Source organism: Tursiops truncatus, chromosome 1, assembly GCF_011762595.2.
Source record: "Tursiops truncatus isolate mTurTru1 chromosome 1, mTurTru1.mat.Y, whole genome shotgun sequence".
NCBI classification, from domain to species: Eukaryota; Metazoa; Chordata; class Mammalia; order Artiodactyla; family Delphinidae; genus Tursiops; species Tursiops truncatus.
The window spans coordinates 167785001-167804555 of NC_047034.1; the positions used below are offsets into that span (position 1 = coordinate 167785001).

Below are 19555 nucleotides of genomic sequence, written 5' to 3' on the forward strand. Positions count from 1 at the left end.
TTTTCTGTTAACATCCTGATGTAACCTGTATTGATGTGTATAAAATAGCATTAGTATTTCTAAAACCACTTAATCTCAGTTACTAACTTAGACCTAATAACAGATTCATTAACTATAATATACATTCATTTGCTGCATAGAATTATCTTTATTCTTAGGATATATAGAAAATAGATACCTTATTTAGTTTTAATATTTTTAGCCTATTTGTTCTTTTAAATGAAGTAATTGTATAAATTAAAATTTCAAAAATGTATATGCAGACACTAGTTTATTTAGCAGGAATATACTAGAAGGGATGGTTTGGGAGAAAGAAAAAGACTTGCAGAGTTTTTTCCCCAAAGTGTTCTGAAACATTTTCGCATTCTGTAGTAGAAAGAGCCTACTAAATTCTAAATCTGATAGATCTGGGTTTATATTACCAGTCTACTGTGTAACCTACCAGCTGAGTTAAGCAGTTCTTTTTCTGAGCCTCAGTTTCCTCATATGTAAAATGGGGTAAATACCCTTTCCATCACAGATAATATATGTAAGTCAGCTACCATAAAATAAGCAGCCAGGAAGGGTTGGCTATTTTTAATATCGTCATGCAACTTGGTATGGTTTGATAAAATGAGAGGAATATTACCAGCGTTTACCTGTGGTATCATATTTAGAATTCTTATTACTGAGTAAATGGTTATTGTTTAATTGAAGCCTTTCATTATCTAGCAGTGATTTAATACAAAGCTCTACTTCTCAAAATACAGTCTTTCCAATTTGGACGATGTAAAAGCCAAGCAGATTCTGAGGTGTTAAAGGCATTTTGCAGGAGAACTCAGAGGTGGTTGTATGAAAAGGATGGCAATTCTTTGGATTTGATAAAGAAAACTCAGGGGTATCTTTTACTCGATAAAGATAGCATAGTTAAAATACTTTAAGAGCTTGGACTTTGATGTCAGCTAGACCTAGATTTAACTCTTCCTTATTAACTGGGTGTTCTTGGGCAATCTACTTACTGCTCTCAGCCTCAGTTTTCTCATCTGTAAAATGGGGACAGTATCAATACCATCTCAGGACTAATGTGAAGAGTAAATGAGATAATACAAATAAAATGATTAGCAGAGTGACATATACTACGAATCTAGGGGATAAGATTACTAATAATTAAAAAAATAGATAATCTCTTAGGTAAAAAGATTGATTACACATTTTTTTGGTAACAGATCTAGTCAAGGGCCATAAAAAAGGCAGGGTTTACATTTCAGTCAGGGGTAAAGCCAGTTACTCCTGACAGAAAGTTGGAAGATGTCTGTTCAAGAAGCAGAGTAAAAAGAAACTAGTGATTCAGTAAAAAGTTTTCTGAGCTCCTTCATATAAGGCTGTTTCTATTACTTGGGTTCAGTTGCAGTGGTCCTCAGATAGGGAAGTTGTGTTTAAGCCTTTATATATTGTCATCTTTGGGAAAATCGTTTTTTTTTTTTTTTTAAGAATACCAGGTGTGCCTTTTTTTAAAAATTTATTTATTTTTGGCTGTGTTGGGTCTTCGTTTCTGTGCGAGTACTTTCTCTAGTCGCGGCAAGCAGGGGCCACTCTTCATCACGGTGCGCGGGCCTCTCACTATCGCGGCCTCTCTTGTTGCGGAGCACAGGCTCCAGACACGCAGACTCAGTAGTTGTGGCTCACAGGCCTAGTTGCTCTGCGGCATGTGGGATCCTCCCAGACCAGGGCTCGAACCCATGTCCCCTGCATTGGCAGGCAGATTCTCAACCACTGCGCCACCAGGGAAGCCCGGGAAAATCTATTTTTTAAAATTTTCTTCTGAGCCTAAAGGTTTGTGATACATTTTGTCTTTATTTAATTCCAACAACCAAGGAAAACTGTAAGAAATCTTACTGAGAAAAGGTTAATTTCTATGCTGAAATCATTTTTCACGTGTAATATGTCTCAAAGAAAAGTATTGGCAGATTATCCTTCATTAATTTGTAGGATGATGCTGTGAAATTACAGCATGTTTCAACCATTAAAAGAGTAGAACTATATATGTATATATATTTATTATTTATCTGTTAGCAAGAAACCCACACTAGTTTTTTTTTTTTTGCGGTACGCCAGCCTCTCACTGTTGTGGCCTCTCCTGTTGCGGAGCACAGGCTCTGGACGCGCAGGCTCAGCGGCCATGGCTCACGGGCCCAGCCGCTCCGCGGCATGTGGGATCTTCCCGGACCGGGGCACGAACCCGTGTCCCCTGCATCGGCAGGCGGATTCTCAACCACTGCGCCACCAGGGAAGCGCCCCACGCTAGTTCTTGAAGATGGGTTCTTGAGATGCAGCATAAATCCAGAGCATTGCTTTTGGATACAAAAACTTCGGTTAGCTGGCCGCTTTTACTCTGGTATTCTTCCTTCCTAAGTACAATTAAAATTTTTTTCCTTATACCTCACAGAATTGAGTGAGTAAGGAAATACATAACCTTGGCTCAGGCTTCTGCAGTAGCTACCTTGGAGAAATAGAGAAGGGGAGAGTGTGGTTGAAGTGACACTGCTGAGCAGCATGTAGTTGAACCAGTGTTGTGGAACAGCATGGAGTACACTGTTAGGAAGAGTTTGCTGTCTTGTATCCATGAATGTAGGAGCCAGTTCGGCTTATTTCCCTGTGGAGTTGGTATTGGCATTTTGGATGGAATAACCAGTTATGAAAAACTGCCCTGTATATTGCAGTTCCTTTAGCAACTTTTGGGCCATACATGCCAGTGGAATTCCCCCAGTGACAATTTAAAAAACAAAACAAAATACACCTTCCTACATTTCCAGATACACTCTGTGGAGGTGATGCTATTTCCCATTTAAGAATCCCTGGCCGAAGTCTGTATTTAAGAGATCTTCCTCTCAAACCTAAGCCAGATAGAGACCTAAACCCTAAGAGGTTCATGGAGAAGCATGGATTCATGCTCATAATACAAAACAAGACATATAGAGGCTTGCATAATGAAAACAATACAGTTGATAACAAAAGTTGAGTGGTATACAGAAAATACATTTTTTAAGGGAAAACATCTTTGTCCTGGGATATTTTTAGTTTGTTGTGATTAAGACTCAAAGTTGAAGGCCCAAATGGTTTTTTCATCTACGGCTGTTTGCTTTGGCCAGAAGGAATTAAATCAAGGGTTAGAGTTAGTCTTGACTAGTTAGAATTAGTGAATAGATTTCTCATTTCTCCTTTATTAAATTATTCATCAGTGACTACCTTTCCAATCATATGTCCTTTCATGCTTTGATCTTAGTTTTTTTACAAAATAATTTGATGCTGGATGATGTTTCCTATGATTGATGATTCTAAAGTCCCATAGTAAATACATAACTTCTCGTGGATGTTTAGTAACAATTGGTTCTATAAACTGTTGACTAAATATAATGCACAAGGTGAGCGTTGTAAGTGCAGTTTTATCTGGGGCAAAATGAGGGCTGTAGCCTGGGAGACAGCATCTCAGATAGCTCTGAGAAACTCCTCCAAAGAGGTAGAGGGGGGGAAGGTCAGTTATATATGTGATTTTGGTGAAGGAGGAGTACATGTAATCAAGCACACGTTTTTCTGCAGAATGTTGCTGCTAGTCTCGTGAAGGTTACTGCTAGTCACGAGGAGCAGACGTCACCATGAATGATTTTAGTGCTTTTCTAGATATGAGGAGATGCAAGTATTGGGCTCATAAAATCTTCTCCTGAAAATATCTGTCTAAAGGCCTGTTCTGCCAGTTTTTCCCCAGAGCACAGAAGGCCTCATTCCTGATCTCCACCCTGAACTCCTTTCAGTGTGTATTGAAGGTCAGCGGCTGCAGCAGCTTGTGATTTAATCCTTGTAGAGGCAGATGACAGGTGCCAATTTTTAGTTGGCAAAACGATGCAAAAAAAAAAAAAAAAATCAGTAGTTATTTAGATGAGCTATTTGAAGGTAATTGCTTGGGAAAAGAAAACTAATAATCTAGTAATCTAGAACCTATATATTTTTTCTTTGTAAAATGAAGTTATCAGAATTGAAATGAGACAAATAACAAGATTTTAGATGGTAAACGTTTTTAGTTTAATACAACCAAGAAACTGCTATAGGATGTGTATGTTTCTTGGAACTGCTTTTATTTAGATGATCTTTATGTGTGGCCAACCGGGGCTCTTTTTGAGTCCCTCAAGTCAGGGATATCAAGTTCTAATTAGTATTATGTCAGCCACATCATCTTCCTGGTACAATTAATTTTTGGCTTTTGCAGGGTTTCTTTAGATTAATAAGGATGTTCTATTCTTTTTGCATTTTATAATCTGAAGAGAGCTTTAGCTTAGAATACAGTTTTCTTCAAAGGTAAAAGAAAGTAGTCCTAAGTTATTTTATACTAAAAGAAAGTAGTCCTAAGTTATTTTATACTATAACACTATAACTTAGTGTTGCAGAACACTCTTGGCTTTAGAAATATGTCAACTATTTTTATTCTGATATTTGAAAATCCCAAGGTAATTAGAAACTGAAAGAACAGAACGTACACCCAGAATTAAAACAAGTGACTTGGTATAATGTAGATCTGGCTTGTGTTACTAACTTCATGTCTTTGGTCATTGAAGTTTGTGTAATTGTGGTTTAAAGTTACTTATGTTCCTGTCCTTATTTTACTTTTGGATTTCACAAGAAATAGCAAGCGTTGGTTACACACTATGGCTGAATAGTCTTTGCATTATGAGGAAAACCAGGGAATTGGTATTTTAAAGTGTTTGTGGAACAAAAACATTTTGCAGTATGTTGATATGTGATTTTAGTTCACATAATGTTCGAATTAATTGGATTTAGCTTAAACAAATAATAAGCTTCTTAAAAAAACAGTGTTTGGCATCAAGGAGTATGTTACCTGGGGCAGGCATTGAAACTATGCATGTTTTCCTATTGTAGTTTGGTTCTTTTTGCAAAAAGATTTAAAAAAAAGAAACAGCTGGCTTATGTTTATCCCCTCCCTCCAATTATGACCTCTGAAGGTTTCTGTTCTCCAAGTTGTGCTGTTACATTTGAAGTCCTAGTCCTTGGTAGAGAAATATTTGTATTGCTCTAGACATTTTCTTAGATGTGGAAAATAAAATAAATGAACGCTTTGGGTTTGCCTCTGGGGCCAGACCTGGCATATCAGGACCTGGCATTTAATGGATAGGAAATCTGGCCAAGCATCTATGCAGTCTCATCACCAGAACTCTTGTATTTTTCAGAGCTTGATGTAGGCCAGTGATGGGCAGTTTTATCTGGTGCCTTTCTCACAAGGAGTTGTAGGATTGCAGCAGAGACAGTGAAGAAAATATAGGTTGGGAGTTGGCATAACTGGGATTCAGTCTAACCTTTTCTGCAGACTAACCTTGGACTTCAGCTTTCTTATCTGTGAAATGGATAAAATATGCTTACAAATGATGTTATATTGAGGTGTTATAATAACAATGTTTCCTAAGGGTATTGTGGCGAATAAAAGTACCAGCCTGTCACAGTGCCTGACACATAATAGGCCCTTGATAAGTGTCAGTTTCCTTTAGCAGTGAGACTGCCTACCTTTCCCCTTTCCCAAGCTATTTTTACCTATGAATGAAGTGTTCTCCAACGATGCTTGTTTCCCAGACTCTGCATTATGATCTGATAGAACACTTTCTTCTTCCTGCCAGAATCCTTAAGGGTTTCTTTCCTCCATCTGACATAATCCTCTACGGTAACACTGTCTAATAGAACTTTCTGTGATGAAGAAGCTCTTCTGTATCTGTGCTGTTCACTGTAGTAGCTACTAGCCACATGTAACTATTGAGTGCTTGAATTGTGCATTGTGGCTGAAGAACTGAATTTTAAATTAAATTAAATTTAAGTAACTAAATGTGGCTAGTGGCTACCTGTTGGACAGTTCAGCTATAGGGCTTACATTTCCTAATTCTTAGTGAAACTCAATTATGTGATAATATGTGTTACATGCAGGAAAACAAAGAATTTTACATGAATAACCTTCATTATAAATTGTTGTAAGTCAGCAGAATATCTGATTGATACTTGAATGATATCCCATTATATGGACTCTTTACTACTTGTCCCTTTCTAACTTGTCAGAAAATCATAGCACTAACATTTTTCGTAAGTACTTAATTTTTTTTAAAAGATATTAACCTAAAAATTTTTCTTAAATTAATTAATTTATTTTTGGCTGCGTTGGGTCTTCTCTAGCTGCTGTGCGCGGGCTTTCTCTAGTTTTGGCGAGCGGGAGCTACTCTTCGTTGCGGTGTGCGGGCTTCTCATTGCAGTGGCTTCTCTTGTTGCGGAGCACAGGCTCTACGAGTGCGGGCTTCAGTAGCTGTGGCGCACGGGCTTAGTTGGTCTGCGGCATGTGGGATCTTCCCAGACCAGGGCTCGAACTCGTGTCCCCTGCATTGGCAGGCAGGTTCTTAACCACTGTGCCACCAGGGAAGTCCCAACCTAACAAATTCTTAATTGAGGTTCTTACTGTTTACCCCTCCAGTAGGTTGAACTATATATGCAAAAAGCTAGGGATTTCAGAAACATATTTTTCATATGGTTTTTATTGCTTTGCAAATTAATAAGTACTCAGTGGTTTTTGACATAGGAAGAACTAATGTGATTGAATAAGATTTTTCCTGGTTATTGAAAATGAATAGGTGTTTTTCAAAGAATTTCTGGTTATTATATAGTTTTTTAGAGATATTTTTGTCTTTTGATGATTCGAGAGAGCAAAGTCATGAGAAAATGATATAGTCTAATTAATAGCATCTGGGTAATTCCCTGGTGGTCCAGTGGCTAGGACTAGGTGCTTTCACTGCCAGGGCCTGGATTCAGTCCCTGGTTGGGGAACTAAGATCCTGCAAGCTGCACAGCACGGCCAAAAAAAAAAAAAAAAAAAAAAAAAATTAACAGCATCTTCATAAAGCATTTATTACCATTGTTATTGGCCAGGAAACTTTGGTAAAGCTATAATTACTACGTCTTTAGAAGAATTTTCCAAGAGGTAACTTTTTCCTTCTTGCTTCTAGAGTGTTTCTGTGAAGGTCAGCAATCTTAAGTACCCTATAAATTCACCTTCTGTTTTAAATGTATCCTAGCCCTTTGGAGCTACCCAAAGTACCACCTCAAATGAGGGCTGTCATCTTCCTCTGCTGTTTTCCTGGCATACTAGTGGACCATTGCAAGATAAAAGACTAAACAGATTGAAATCCAGTTTTGAGGTGATACGTTGTACAAGGTTCTTTTCTCCTTACCTGTCCCGTTTCAGCATCTTTTATCAGTGACTTGGATTAATGCCATGCCTGTCAAATTTGCCGATAGTCATGTTTTTTTTTTTTTTTTTTTTTTTTTTTTTTTTTGCGGTATGCGGGCCTCTCACCGTTGTGGCCTCTCCCGCCACAGGCTCCGGACGCGCAGGCTTAGCGGCCATGGCTCACGCGCCCAGCCGCTTCGCGGCATGTGGGATCTTCCCGGACCAGGGCACGAACCCGAGTCCTCTGCATCGGCAGGTGGACTCTCAACCACTGCGCCACCAGGGAAGCCCGGTCATGTAGTTTTGATACTGCATGATATATTTAGAATCCAAAAAAAAAAATCTGTGTAATCTGAAGTGATGGGTTGAAATTAGCCAGATAAATTTTCAAAGGAATAAAACACTAGATTCCTATATGAACTTCAAAACACAACTATAAGAGTACACACAGAAATGAAGAGCATGACTTACTGCCAGGTTATATATAAAGAATATTAAAGAATTTTAGATGATTGTAACTCAGTACTAATTGGTAGTAAAATGTGGTTGACAAAAGAGCTCCTGTGATCCTGTGATTCTTGTTCATTAATGGAAACAGAGTTGGCCAGAATAAAAGAGATATATTGTTTCTTTACTTAGCAACAGATATTTATTGAATGAGGGCCTGGTATGGTCTGGGCAGACCTGGATATTTAGGTTTGGCTCTCTACTTTGAGAACTTTGAACAGTGGGAGAAGATTGAGAAAAAAGAGTTAGCTGGTTAGGGAATTTAAAAATCTCGGTTGGAGGGAGAGGGGGTGGAGGGTGGTGATTGGCTTGGAACAAAAAATGGTGATGTGTAAGTTGGCAGTGATGGCAGTCTTCAGATAACTCAGAGGTTTGTCACTCCTGGAGAGGAAGGATTTGACTTTGATGTGATTTTTGGGGGATAGATGTCAGACCAGAGGGTAGATGATACAGAGGGATAGATTTGGAGCCAGTAGAAGGAGAGACTCTTGCAGTGTCAGAACTCCATTTAACAATGAAATGGAACTGTGTCCTGAGTTGCTAAAGTCTCATAACCTCAAAGGCATGTCATATAAGAGATTCAAACTTTAGGTATATGGTTAGACTAAATGGCCTGTACTGTCCTTCCAAAACAGGATAGTTTGATTCCTTTAATGATTCTTCAGTACTCAGTGGAGAGGAAAAAGGATTCAGAAGCATTGCAAGCAGTTTGGGAAAGCCTGTTCACATCCACACACTCTTTTCAATAAGCTGTGGTTTGCTGCCGTGCCTACCAACTATTAAATCTAATTCTATATTTACAATTGAATGGTTAGGAGGGAGTACAAAAAAGAGAATCCATTTCTTTTTATTTCTTTGCATGTCCAACCGTTACACCTTTTCTAGTCCTGGAGACATTAGAACCTCGTGTGTGTGTGTGTGTGTGTGTGTGTGTGTGTGTGTGAGAGAGAGAGAGAGAGAGAGAGAGAGAGAGAGAGAGAGAGAGAGAGAGAGAGAGATGGTGTACTTTATAAAGGGAAAGACAAGCTCCAAATAGCCTGTCATAGTAAAAATCTTAGTGCAGTGAAGTTGAGTAAAAGTAGGCCTGTTAAATGTACCAAGGATAAAAAAGCATATGAACAAGTTTCAGTTACTCTAAGGGAGATAGAGAATTAGAATCTTGTAGGTAGGAGAAATTTGTTTTCCTGAATGATAAACATGAATTTCATGAGGTGACTGATGGAGTTTTCTTACCAGAAATCAATTACGATTGAGGGATCTGCTACCCATCAGTGTAGTTTGATAAACGTCCTGCCACATCCCTCAGCCTTTGAAAAGAAAAGATTTCTTCTGACTGATGTCACTTGTTTGAAATTATGAGGGGTGTTCCATTTCATGAGAGTTAGAGTGTGTAACAGTTAAAAGTACAGGCCCAGAACCTGAATATGTTTAAATTACACATGGCAGACCTTTAGCAAGTTACTTAATCTCCCTGTCCCTCAATTTCCCCATATATCTAATGGTGGTGTTAAAAATAGTACCTGCCTTAGAGGTTTGTTGTGAGGATAACTTAATATATTGATATATGTGAAGTGCTTAGAGTGGTACCTGGTAGCTTAAAGTACTATATGAATCTTCATTGTTGTTATTTAGTGTTCCTGTTTAATACAAGTTTCTACTTAGCTTCAAAGCTGAAATCTTAGTTTATAAAAAAAAAAATATGGTATGTCCACATAACCACAAATTTTGTGTTTTACTGGCTTGGCTGTATGTTGATATTAAGAGTATCATTAGAAACATTTGTTTGTTTCTCTTTCAGAGCAGCTTAAGTAAACAGTCTTATCCTATTCAGAAATCTCCTTGAATAAAATGTAATCTCAGTTATTCTAGACAGGCTGGTTAAAAATTCCAGCAGAACAGTTGGAAAATAGTGGTGAGAGAAGTATTTACGGGAAAACTTTACCCATGCCTATTTTTCTTGTTCTGCATAAGTTAATGGACTAGTTTCCTCTCTCTCTCTCCCCCTCACCTCCCCGTAACACCATGTGTCTTAAGGCAATAAGTACTCTGACAAAATTTGTTGGTAATATAACCACAGTGGATCATCACCTGTATCCGTTCAGTACTCTCCTTGTCTTGCCTGCCCTCTAGAGTTCATGGAAAAGATTCTTACAGAATTAATCTTTTTATCCACTGTGGCTCACATCTAGTAGTGCTCAGTAAGTTGAGCCAGGTGAATGACCCTCCTTTCCTTGAGTCCTGTAACAGTTTTGTGGCTCCTGTGATATATACACCGAGTTATAAAAATGGTTAAGTTCATTCCTGAAATGTGTTCACAGCTCACATTGATGAATAATAGATTCTGTCTGCTATGTAATTAGGAGAAGTGAAGTCTAGCCTGGAAAGTTTACTAGTCCAGTGTTCCTGGTTGCAAATGACAGAAATTCTTGTGTCTGTCACCAAAACTGTGTCAGTGGAGATAACTTGAAGACTATTGCTGTCATTGTGACCCAGCCCAGGTTCCTATGTTATCACCCTTGCCTCTTGTATTTTCTTTTCATCTTCACCAACTACTCTCTGTAGTTTCCCCCATCTGGTTTCCCCATTCACTTCATTCTCCTGCTATACCTTACTGTCTGTTGCTTTTCTGTGACTTATTCTCTTTAGGGCTTTCTTTCCCTTGGGGTATGAGGGCTGAATGGGGATGAGCCTTGGGCACTGGATCCCAATTCTTGCAATTCAGCACAAGATGACAAGTTACTTCCTACCACCTGTGGGTAGCTTGATGCTTAGGAGTAGGACATGATAAGACCTGAGTGGACCCAAAGGTCAAACTTGCAGTTATTTGGACCAATAGCAACACTCATGTCTGGAATTGTGAGACAACTCAAGAGACTTTGGAGCTAGACAGCATTTTTAGAGTATTACTATATTTCCCCATTTTAAAGCTATAAGTGGCCTCTTATATACCTGGTTAACTGAAAAGAGCAAGTTTCTGTCATGTGGAGTCTGGTAAAAGTTGAAAGGTTTAGGTATTTCTTAGGACTTTTGCAAACTTAAAAGCAACAAATGGCACTTCTCCTGTTAACTCTCATCTCCATTGAAGATGGAGAGCAGATCATAGAGATGCTTAATAACTAATGCTGAGTCATATCATGGGGGAGAGCCAAGAGTAGGAATCAGTAGTTCCAATGGTACTTGTCCACTAAGCATACATTTCCTTTCAAGCTGTTAATACTTTTGGCTACTATTAGAATATTTTTGCCACTGGATTTATTTACTTTTGATTAAATGTCATTCGATTCTTCAGTTTCTTGTGCCCTTGAATTCTCAAGTAGAGAATTGTCATTCTGATTTTCTAATCTTCTTTCTTCTCCTATTATTACTAAATAGAAAGATATTTTTGTTGAGCTGCATGCTATGTCCTACCCCTTCCTACTGATCTATAAGCTTTTCCATTGGCTTTCTTTCTGTTTCCTGCTGCTTTCTTGCTTCATAATTGAAGGGAGGATTCAGACCCATCCAGGTAACAAACTACTGGTTCTGCATGGCCTCTTTATTTCTCTATTCTCTTATTATTATTATTAGAGTGAGATTGATTGTCTGCTGGTGAATACACGCATTCACGGTGGGAATTTACTATTGGTATATTGTTTCAAGGCTTTTAAGCCTGCAGTGAAAACCATAAACAACCACAAGTACTGGTTACCATTTGAAAGATTTGAGATGTGCTCCTTCCAGACCATTCTCAAGCCCATCTAGATTTTCCACTTTTATTGCAAACTATTTGAGAAAGCAAAATTGGGTTCAGTTTAGTATGAGATTGCCACTATTTGCAAAATGAAGGCTTTTCGTATCATGTGACAATTAGCGTGTGACAACCCTACAGATGGTTTTAGTTTAATTTGACCTTGATAAACTGAGATGAAAATCTTTATGTCCAGCAAGATTTATTGATATTCTAAATACTTTATAAATGACTTGAATGGTAGTTTTTTACGGGACTACTTTAATTTTTAATAAGTTGATAATGAGCTATCTACTCTTTATGAAAGAAGCAATGCTTTTATACAACAGAACAACTTTTAGAGAGATACCAACTGTCCCTTTTGTTATATTTTACCACACATTTTAAAACTAATAATTTATGGTATGGAATTTTTAGTTTAAATTAGCTGAGATTTCATTTTAAAAGTGAGGCTGCCCTACTGTTTTCAAATGAGTGACAGCATTGATCAAAGCGTGAATCGGTGTGGCTGTGCCTCGTGTGGAATGCTTTTTGTGAACCCAGATATAGGCAATTAAGTCTCTCTTTATGTATGTTGTATTTCTAATTCAAGTTGATAAGACTTTTATAAGTGGAAAAAAGGAGAAAGCTCAAGATAGTAAAATTTACATACTGCCCTTTGTAAAAAATATATATATATATTTTTTTCTCTCCTCCTCAGTTTTTCCAGAGGCCTCAAATACAGCCTCCTAGAGCTACCATCCCGAACAGCAGTCCTTCCATTCGTCCTGGTGCACAGACACCCACTGCAGTGTATCAGGCCAATCAGCACATCATGATGGTTAACCACCTGCCCATGCCGTACCCAGTGCCCCAGGGTCCTCAGTACTGTATACCACAGGTAAAGTGATCTCTCAGATCCGTGTGGTCCATCAGCAGAGTGGGGATTAACTCAGATTCTCATCAGAGGGAACAGGGAGGGTGGCTGGTAGCTTTGGTTTTTAGTGACGTGTGAACTTTTCTGTTGGATGTAAGTCTAAGCCATTTTGTCATTTTTCATAATATCATAAGGAGATATTTCTTCATCTCTTAAAATTTTCTAAGATGGTAGAGAAATTGTTTTTATATCCTAGCTTTCTCCCAATCCCTTACCCACAACCAGCTGCTCTAAAATAGAGTCCATAACTACCTGTTCCAGTAATACCATTCAGTGTCATTGAAAGCTATCAGCCTGAAATAATTTTACAATGAGCTGATGTCTTCCTGTGCCCTGATTTGCTGTATGGCTTTACCTAAGGCGCACCTTTTTTTTCCATCCTCATTACATCTTTTTTTTTTAATTGAAGTATATTTGATATACAGTATTGTGTTCGTTTCAGGTGTGCAGCAAAGTGATTTGGTTATACATATGTATATTCATTTTTTCCAATTCTTTTCCATTATAGGTTATTACAAGATACTGAATATAGTTCCCTGTGCTATACAGTAAATCCTTGTTGTTTATCTACTCATTGCGTCTTAATGGCAAGCAGGTGTTTTGAACATGTTTAACAAAGTGGCTTTACCTCCTTTAAATGATTCTCTTACACACACACACACACACACACACACACACACACACACACACACACACACACACACACACACACACACACACACACACACACACACACACACACACACACACACACACACACACACACACACCCCCTTTATTTTTCCATAGTAAGCTTCCTTCATGTTACTTCCTAAATGTCTGTAACCCCTCTCTTGCAGTACCGTCATAGTGGCCCTCCGTATGTTGGGCCCCCACAGCAGTATCCGGTTCAACCACCAGGGCCAGGTCCTTTTTATCCTGGACCGGGACCTGGGGACTTCCCCAGTGCTTATGGTAAGTATGAAAAATTAGGCAATTTCTGCTAGTTTGTTGTGCTTATTCCATTTTGTTGTTTGGCAGGTCAGTTTAGGTAGTGAGGTTTGGTGGTGTGAAAGATTTTTAAATAAAATGTTGCAAACAGTTCTGACCTGAAAGCTTTTTTTTTTTTTAGAGCGGCTTACAAGGAAAGAATATTATAGAAACGCATTTAGTTAATGACACCTTCTGAAGGAGCTGGTAATTCTGTTGCAAAAAGCCCATGTCTCAAGAGTCTGATGTCTGCTGCTGGCTCATGATTACCTAGATTGTTGCTGGATTTTTGCTGAATGCATAAATATACCTTATCTCCCTTCCATGATTTCTTTTTTTCTAAGCATTTACCACCATTTACCAAAACATTTGTTAATGTTTTCTCACTAGAATGTAATATCCACGAAGGCAGGGAATTTTATTTGTTTTGTTTAGTGCTATATCCCTAGCACCTAGAGAACAGTGACTGGTAGGCACTTAGAGAATATACATGGGATGACTGAATTTAACTCAGTATACCTGTGATTCCTTTTCTGCAAAATTTTGGTAAGATCTGTGTCATGGGGAGGTTTTGAGGATTAGTTAAATGGAAATGCCTTGAAAAATTACAAGTATTTTTAATGTAGAGAAGCAAGCACCAAGCTTATACTTGGTGTGTGAACCGATACTAAACTAAGGAGTAATGAAAATTACTGATTTTATTCAGTAAATTTATACTACATACCACACTTGTTTTTTTCCCTTAGAAGGCGAATTATAAGTGATAAAATCAGCAAATACTAGAACAGTTAAACTTTAAGATTCAGTAAGGGGACCCCCCTGGTGGTGCAGTGTTAAGAATCCGCCTGCCAATGCAGGGGACATGGGTTCAAGCCCTGGTCCGGGAAGATCCCACATGTGTTGGAGCAACTACTCCCGTGCGCCACAAGTACTGAGCCTGCACTCTAGAGCCCGCAAGCCACAACCACTGAGTCCACATGCCACAACTACTGAAGCCCGCGCACCTAGAGCCCATGCTCCGCACCAAAGAAGCCACCGCAATGAGAAGCCCGTGCACTGAAACGAAGAGTAGCCCCTGCTCTCCGCAACTAGAGAAAGCCCGTGCGCAGCAGGGAAGACCCAGCAAAAATATTAATTAGTTAATTAATTAAAAAATAATTATTTAAAAAATAATAATAATTATTTAAAAAAAATTCAGTAAGCATTGCTCTTTTCCATTACAGCAAGGACATATTAAAATTTTAACTTGTTCTTTTAAGATGGTAACCCACCCTAGATAAACATGTATCCACTAACTATTTCCTAACATTGGGATTAGTGGCTCAGTTAAAAACCTTTATAGAATAATTGATGGGTATTAGAATAACCCAAGAAGGTTTCCTTTAGGTTTTGAGGTGAAATAGGCAAAGCAACCAAGTGTTAACTAGCTTTACTTCTTTTAGAAAAGGAAAACCTTTCTGTTACTTGTGAAACTGCTGTTTCAAAATGATATACTTTAAAAGTTCATTAAATGTCTCAAATATATATGTTTATTTAACTTTATTAAAGTGGTATTAAGTGGGGTTTTTTTATTAAGTGGTATTTTTACTAAGAAATACTTGATATTTTCAGAACAATACATGTTTACACATATGTTTAAAAGGAAAATAATATATGCACATTACCCAGCTTCAACATAGAATATTGCCAGTACTGTTGAGGTACTTGTGCATCCCTTGAACTTAGCTAAGGCACAGTTTTCACACAAGTCTAGTGCCTTTGTATTGATGCTTGCTCTGAAAATTTAAATCCAATTAAAATTATTTTGAGGTGTAAAATTGGCTGTTGTTGTTATCTAGGATTTATTGAATAGAAAAACTTTAAGATGAGATTATCTGTCAGAGTAAACATGCTGAAATTAACAGTATTTCTCTTTCAAATCCATGTTGCAAAGGGAATGCAATTGTATCTTAGAATTTACAAAATTATTTTGAAAGGTTTCTCACTGAATTTTAGTCTACTGTTTATTTACGGATCACATAAATGATTTTTTGACTCAGAAAATATCATCATTATAAGTCTGTGCCAGCCGTCTTTCTTGCTCTTGAAACTACTGCTGCAGTATATATGGAAACAATATAGATGAGTTTACTAGTAGAGAAATATTTTGATGATGTGTATATACAGTATTATAACATTTTGGTTTTATTTATTTCTATTATATATAAGCCATATTTATTTATTTTTACAAAAAAGCAATAGATTGAGGTGCAGTTGTATCTCAGATATTGTTGATGTCTGTTCCTTTTGATAGATATTCTTTCTTCCCCAGGAAATTCTTACCTAGATCCAGTAGACATTGAGTAGGTAGTTCATCACCTAGATTAAAACACTGTTTTCCTAGTTTCCTTAAGATTAGAAAGACGATCTTAAGATAGTTTTTAATTATGAAAGTAACCAAGTTGATGAAAAATACAAATAATGTAGGACATAAAAAGTTGAAATAACCAATTTTTGTCCCTCCTTACTCCCTAAAGCAATAATGATTTAACAGATTGAAACATATTTTTTATTCATATTTAAATAATTTTTAATGCAAATGGGCACATACTATTTTTAATGTTCTAAAACTTCCTGGTTTTTTTCCCCATCTCACGACATATTCATGGACATCTTTCCATTTCATTGCCTATAGAATTTCAAGCTACATAGTATTCCATTTTAAGAATAAATCATAGTCTAGTTCTCTGCTGATAGAAGTTTAGGTTCTTTTTGTTATTTGGGCGTATGTTTTAGTTTTAAAGCCTGTCACTAGTTAGTATGTTTTTATCAGAATCAAAAGTTGTAATCTAATCGTTCCCATCAATTATAGGTCCTCCAGCTATATTGCCTTGGTCTTATGGTGTAGAAGCCATAAACATTCCCTTTCTATTTCCTTTTCTTGGAATCTCCCCTTCTCTTACCTTTTCACTTCCATTTCTTAAATTTCCCTCTGATCCTGTTGCCTCCCCTTTCCTCTTCATCTCTCCTGTCCTGATCTTGGGTTGGATTAAAGGTGGGTGTGGGGATGGGATCCTACTTCTGTTTTCCAAAGCAGGAGTCCTTTCTTCTAGGGCAGAGGACCTTCCTTTATCTGAACTGGCAAGGAATGAATCCAAGACTTGTTCCTTCTTGCTCTACTGCTGGAGTTTGTGAGTTGGGTGGGCTTCCCCCCCCCACCACCAGAGTTCTTAGTTCTTCATCCTTAACTTTGCACTTCACTCCTGCATACTAACAGTTTACTCCCCTACTTGGTTTAAACCTTGAACAGTGGTTCTCAAAAAATATTCTTAACTACATTGAATTTCAGTAACTAGGATCATAGAATTCTGTATAATTTTTGCAGTGTTTCTATAGTGTTGAGGAAAAATAACTAATGAATAGTATTTGCTCAGTGTTGCTTTTCAGTTTTTCTCTTGTCAGTGTTTCTTAAATATTTTGATGCCTGTTAACATGAGAAATACCTCATGGAGACTGAAATTATTTCCAGGCCAACCCTAGAGGGTGATCGCCCAAGATGAAAAACATAGTTTTGGGAGCAAAGGGATGTGGTTGATGGTGGCAGTGATGTTGAGGAAGGAAAAAAAGATTGAGAATTTACAGTGGTAGATGGCCCCGTTCTCTCTTACTTCAAGCCAGTATACTCTCCTTTTTTCTCACTCTGTCATGTCATTTCCCTTTCCTTCTGTCATCTTCTTTCCACTCTTTTCCTGAGTCTCTATGGGGGCTTGGGCACCTTGTTCAGCTCGTAAGAGCTGAGGGAGTCATTGTTCCCCGTAGTGTGTGTAGGTGGGAAACTTTTTTGGCACCTCAAATTCAGTTTGATTGTATTTTTGCAGAGCGGCAATACATTATTATTATGGGTATATTATGGGATAAATTGATTTTTATGTGCCAGCCTGCATATTTAACCACTATATTTATCTTTGTTTCTATGGAAAATTGAAAGTTTTGCAAGGTTTTGGAAGACCTGCAATGTGTAAGACATTTGTGCTAAGTATTCTGTGGAATGTAGATGTTGAGGTATTCTCCCTGCCTTTCAGGAACTTATTTGCGTGATGTTTGTGCTTGGGGTTTTGCCAATGAGATGAAATCTAAATATTGACTAGACCAGTTGTTCCCAGATCTTTCAGTATCCTGGGCAAGTGAAATATAAAGTAAAGGAAAATAAAGGAAGAAACATACATGACTATTACATTTAAAATTTTGCCAATAAGACTTTTAAAGCGAACTGCTACTTATTGTATCATTTCCTATAGGAAGGCTGTTTTAAGAACAAAAGAGTAAGACTGAAATAATTTCAAAAAAGGAACAGTCCTTTCCAAAAATTTCAAGTTGGCAAGCCTGTAGTTGTGTGTGTATTTCATGGTTATTATTGTATATATTTTGCCATATATCATTGGCACCTTTTATATAGACTGGTGTTAGGAGAACCACTGATATAGAATAAGAGTCAGCAAACTTTTTCTATAAAGGACCATATATAGTAAATATCTCAGGCTTTGCAGAACTAGGATCCCATCCCCACACCCACCTTTAACCCAAACCATTCAGCTCTGCCATAGTAGTGGGAAACCAGCCATAGAGAGTAGATAAAGTGTTGTTTGTGGGTGTCTTCCCATAATACTTTATTTACAAAATAAATGGTATTAAGCTGAATTTGGGCCTCCTGATCTAGACAGACCTAACTCATTCCATGAATAAGAGTTCCAGAGACATTAAGTAACTTGCCTGATAAATGGTATGCAAAAGTGACTCACATTTTTAATAGAATAAAATAAATGTTTTAAATGTCCCTGCCTATGTAAGAAGTTGGATTAGATTATTAAAAAAAAAAAACTATTGTTTGGTAGGGCAGAAGGCCTGCTCTGCTGGGATCCATAGTTGACTAAGTGTTTTACTAATTTAGTGTTTAACTCCCCACTATATTGAGATTGTCCTATTCTGCCAGGTTTATTCAGCTGATATTTATTGTGCATATATTATACATCAGCCTCTGCCCCAATCATGTTGATGCAGAACTGATTCATTAGAAGAATCTGATTTTTTTTTTTTAAGTTATGTTTTACCTTTTGGATCTTATTTCACTTAGCTTAAAAAATAAGGCAAGGTGAGCCAATTGTATTGCTTGTGTAACAGCATTTGAAACCAATTTTAGGGGTTTGTTTTGTGAGTTTTGGAGCTAGTGACATAATATGGTAGTATAGAATTGTTTATTTGAGCTCTGTTTTGATAATACTTTGCTCACTAACTAGAGGATAGCTAATGTGTTTTTGTCTTTGAATTTATTCAAATCCTAGTCATGCTGATTACATCAGCCCTGTTTAGTTCTTTTCCAAATCTGGTTCTCGAAACCTGATTGATACCTGCAGAGTTCTGATACTGCAAATCATAGTGCTTCCGAGAAATTTCCACTTGAGGATTATTATTATGATGATGGTGGGGATGGTGAAGATGTCGATGATGACAGTGATAATGGAGCCTACATTATTTGACTTTTTACTAAAGTACCAAGGATTTTACCAGTATTAACTATCTTCATACACATTTCTTTCCTTCTTGTTACTTTCACTGCTATCCATCTCTCCCACTAAAGGCTAATCATCACTTGTGCACCCATCATATATGTACCCATTTAAGGCTGTTACTCTAGCAGTTCTCTTGTCTCTTTCCTACATTACCACTTTTTTTCTCCCTCTGCTGGATTAGTTTTATCAGCATACAGGTATATTGTTTCATTCCCATCTTTTAAAAAAAAAAAGTTTTTTTTTTTACTTCATATTTTTGTCCACCTATAGCCCATTTTTTTGCTTCCTTTAAGACTTTTTGTTTTGTTTTTTTTGCGGTACGCGGGCCTCTCACTGTCGCGGCCTCTCCTGTCGCGGAGCACAGGCTCCGGACGCGCAGGTCCAGCGGCCATGGCTCACTGGCCCAGCCACTCTGCGGCACGTGGGATCCTTCCGGACTGGGGCACGAACCCGTGTCCCCTGCATCGGCAGGCGGACTCTCAACCACTGCACCACCAGGGAAGCCCCCTATAAGACTTTTAAGAAAAAGAGCTGTCTGTACTCACTGTCTTCATTTTCTGAAGACAGATGAGGATGCACACCTCCACCCGCACCCAAACAACTTTTGTCGAGGTCACCAGTGAATTCTACTTTGCTAAATCTTA

General features: G+C 37.8%; 1 protein-coding gene across 21 annotated transcripts in view; it reads left to right on the forward strand.

Moving 5' to 3' along the window:
* The window catches only part of EIF4G3 (eukaryotic translation initiation factor 4 gamma 3), a 367975-nt gene that overhangs the window by 189055 nt on the left and 159365 nt on the right, over positions 1–19555 (forward strand). For 19 of the 21 annotated variants that reach the window (XM_033841819.2, XM_033841846.2, XM_073794676.1 and 16 more), the window contains 2 exons: positions 12181–12360; positions 13236–13350. In XM_033841819.2, coding sequence (XP_033697710.1) covers positions 12181–12360; positions 13236–13350 — 295 coding nt within the window. Of the gene's footprint in view, positions 1–12180; positions 12361–13235; positions 13351–19555 lie in introns of those variants that run through there. The other 2 variants (XM_019918882.3, XM_073794724.1) reach the window with 1 other exon arrangement.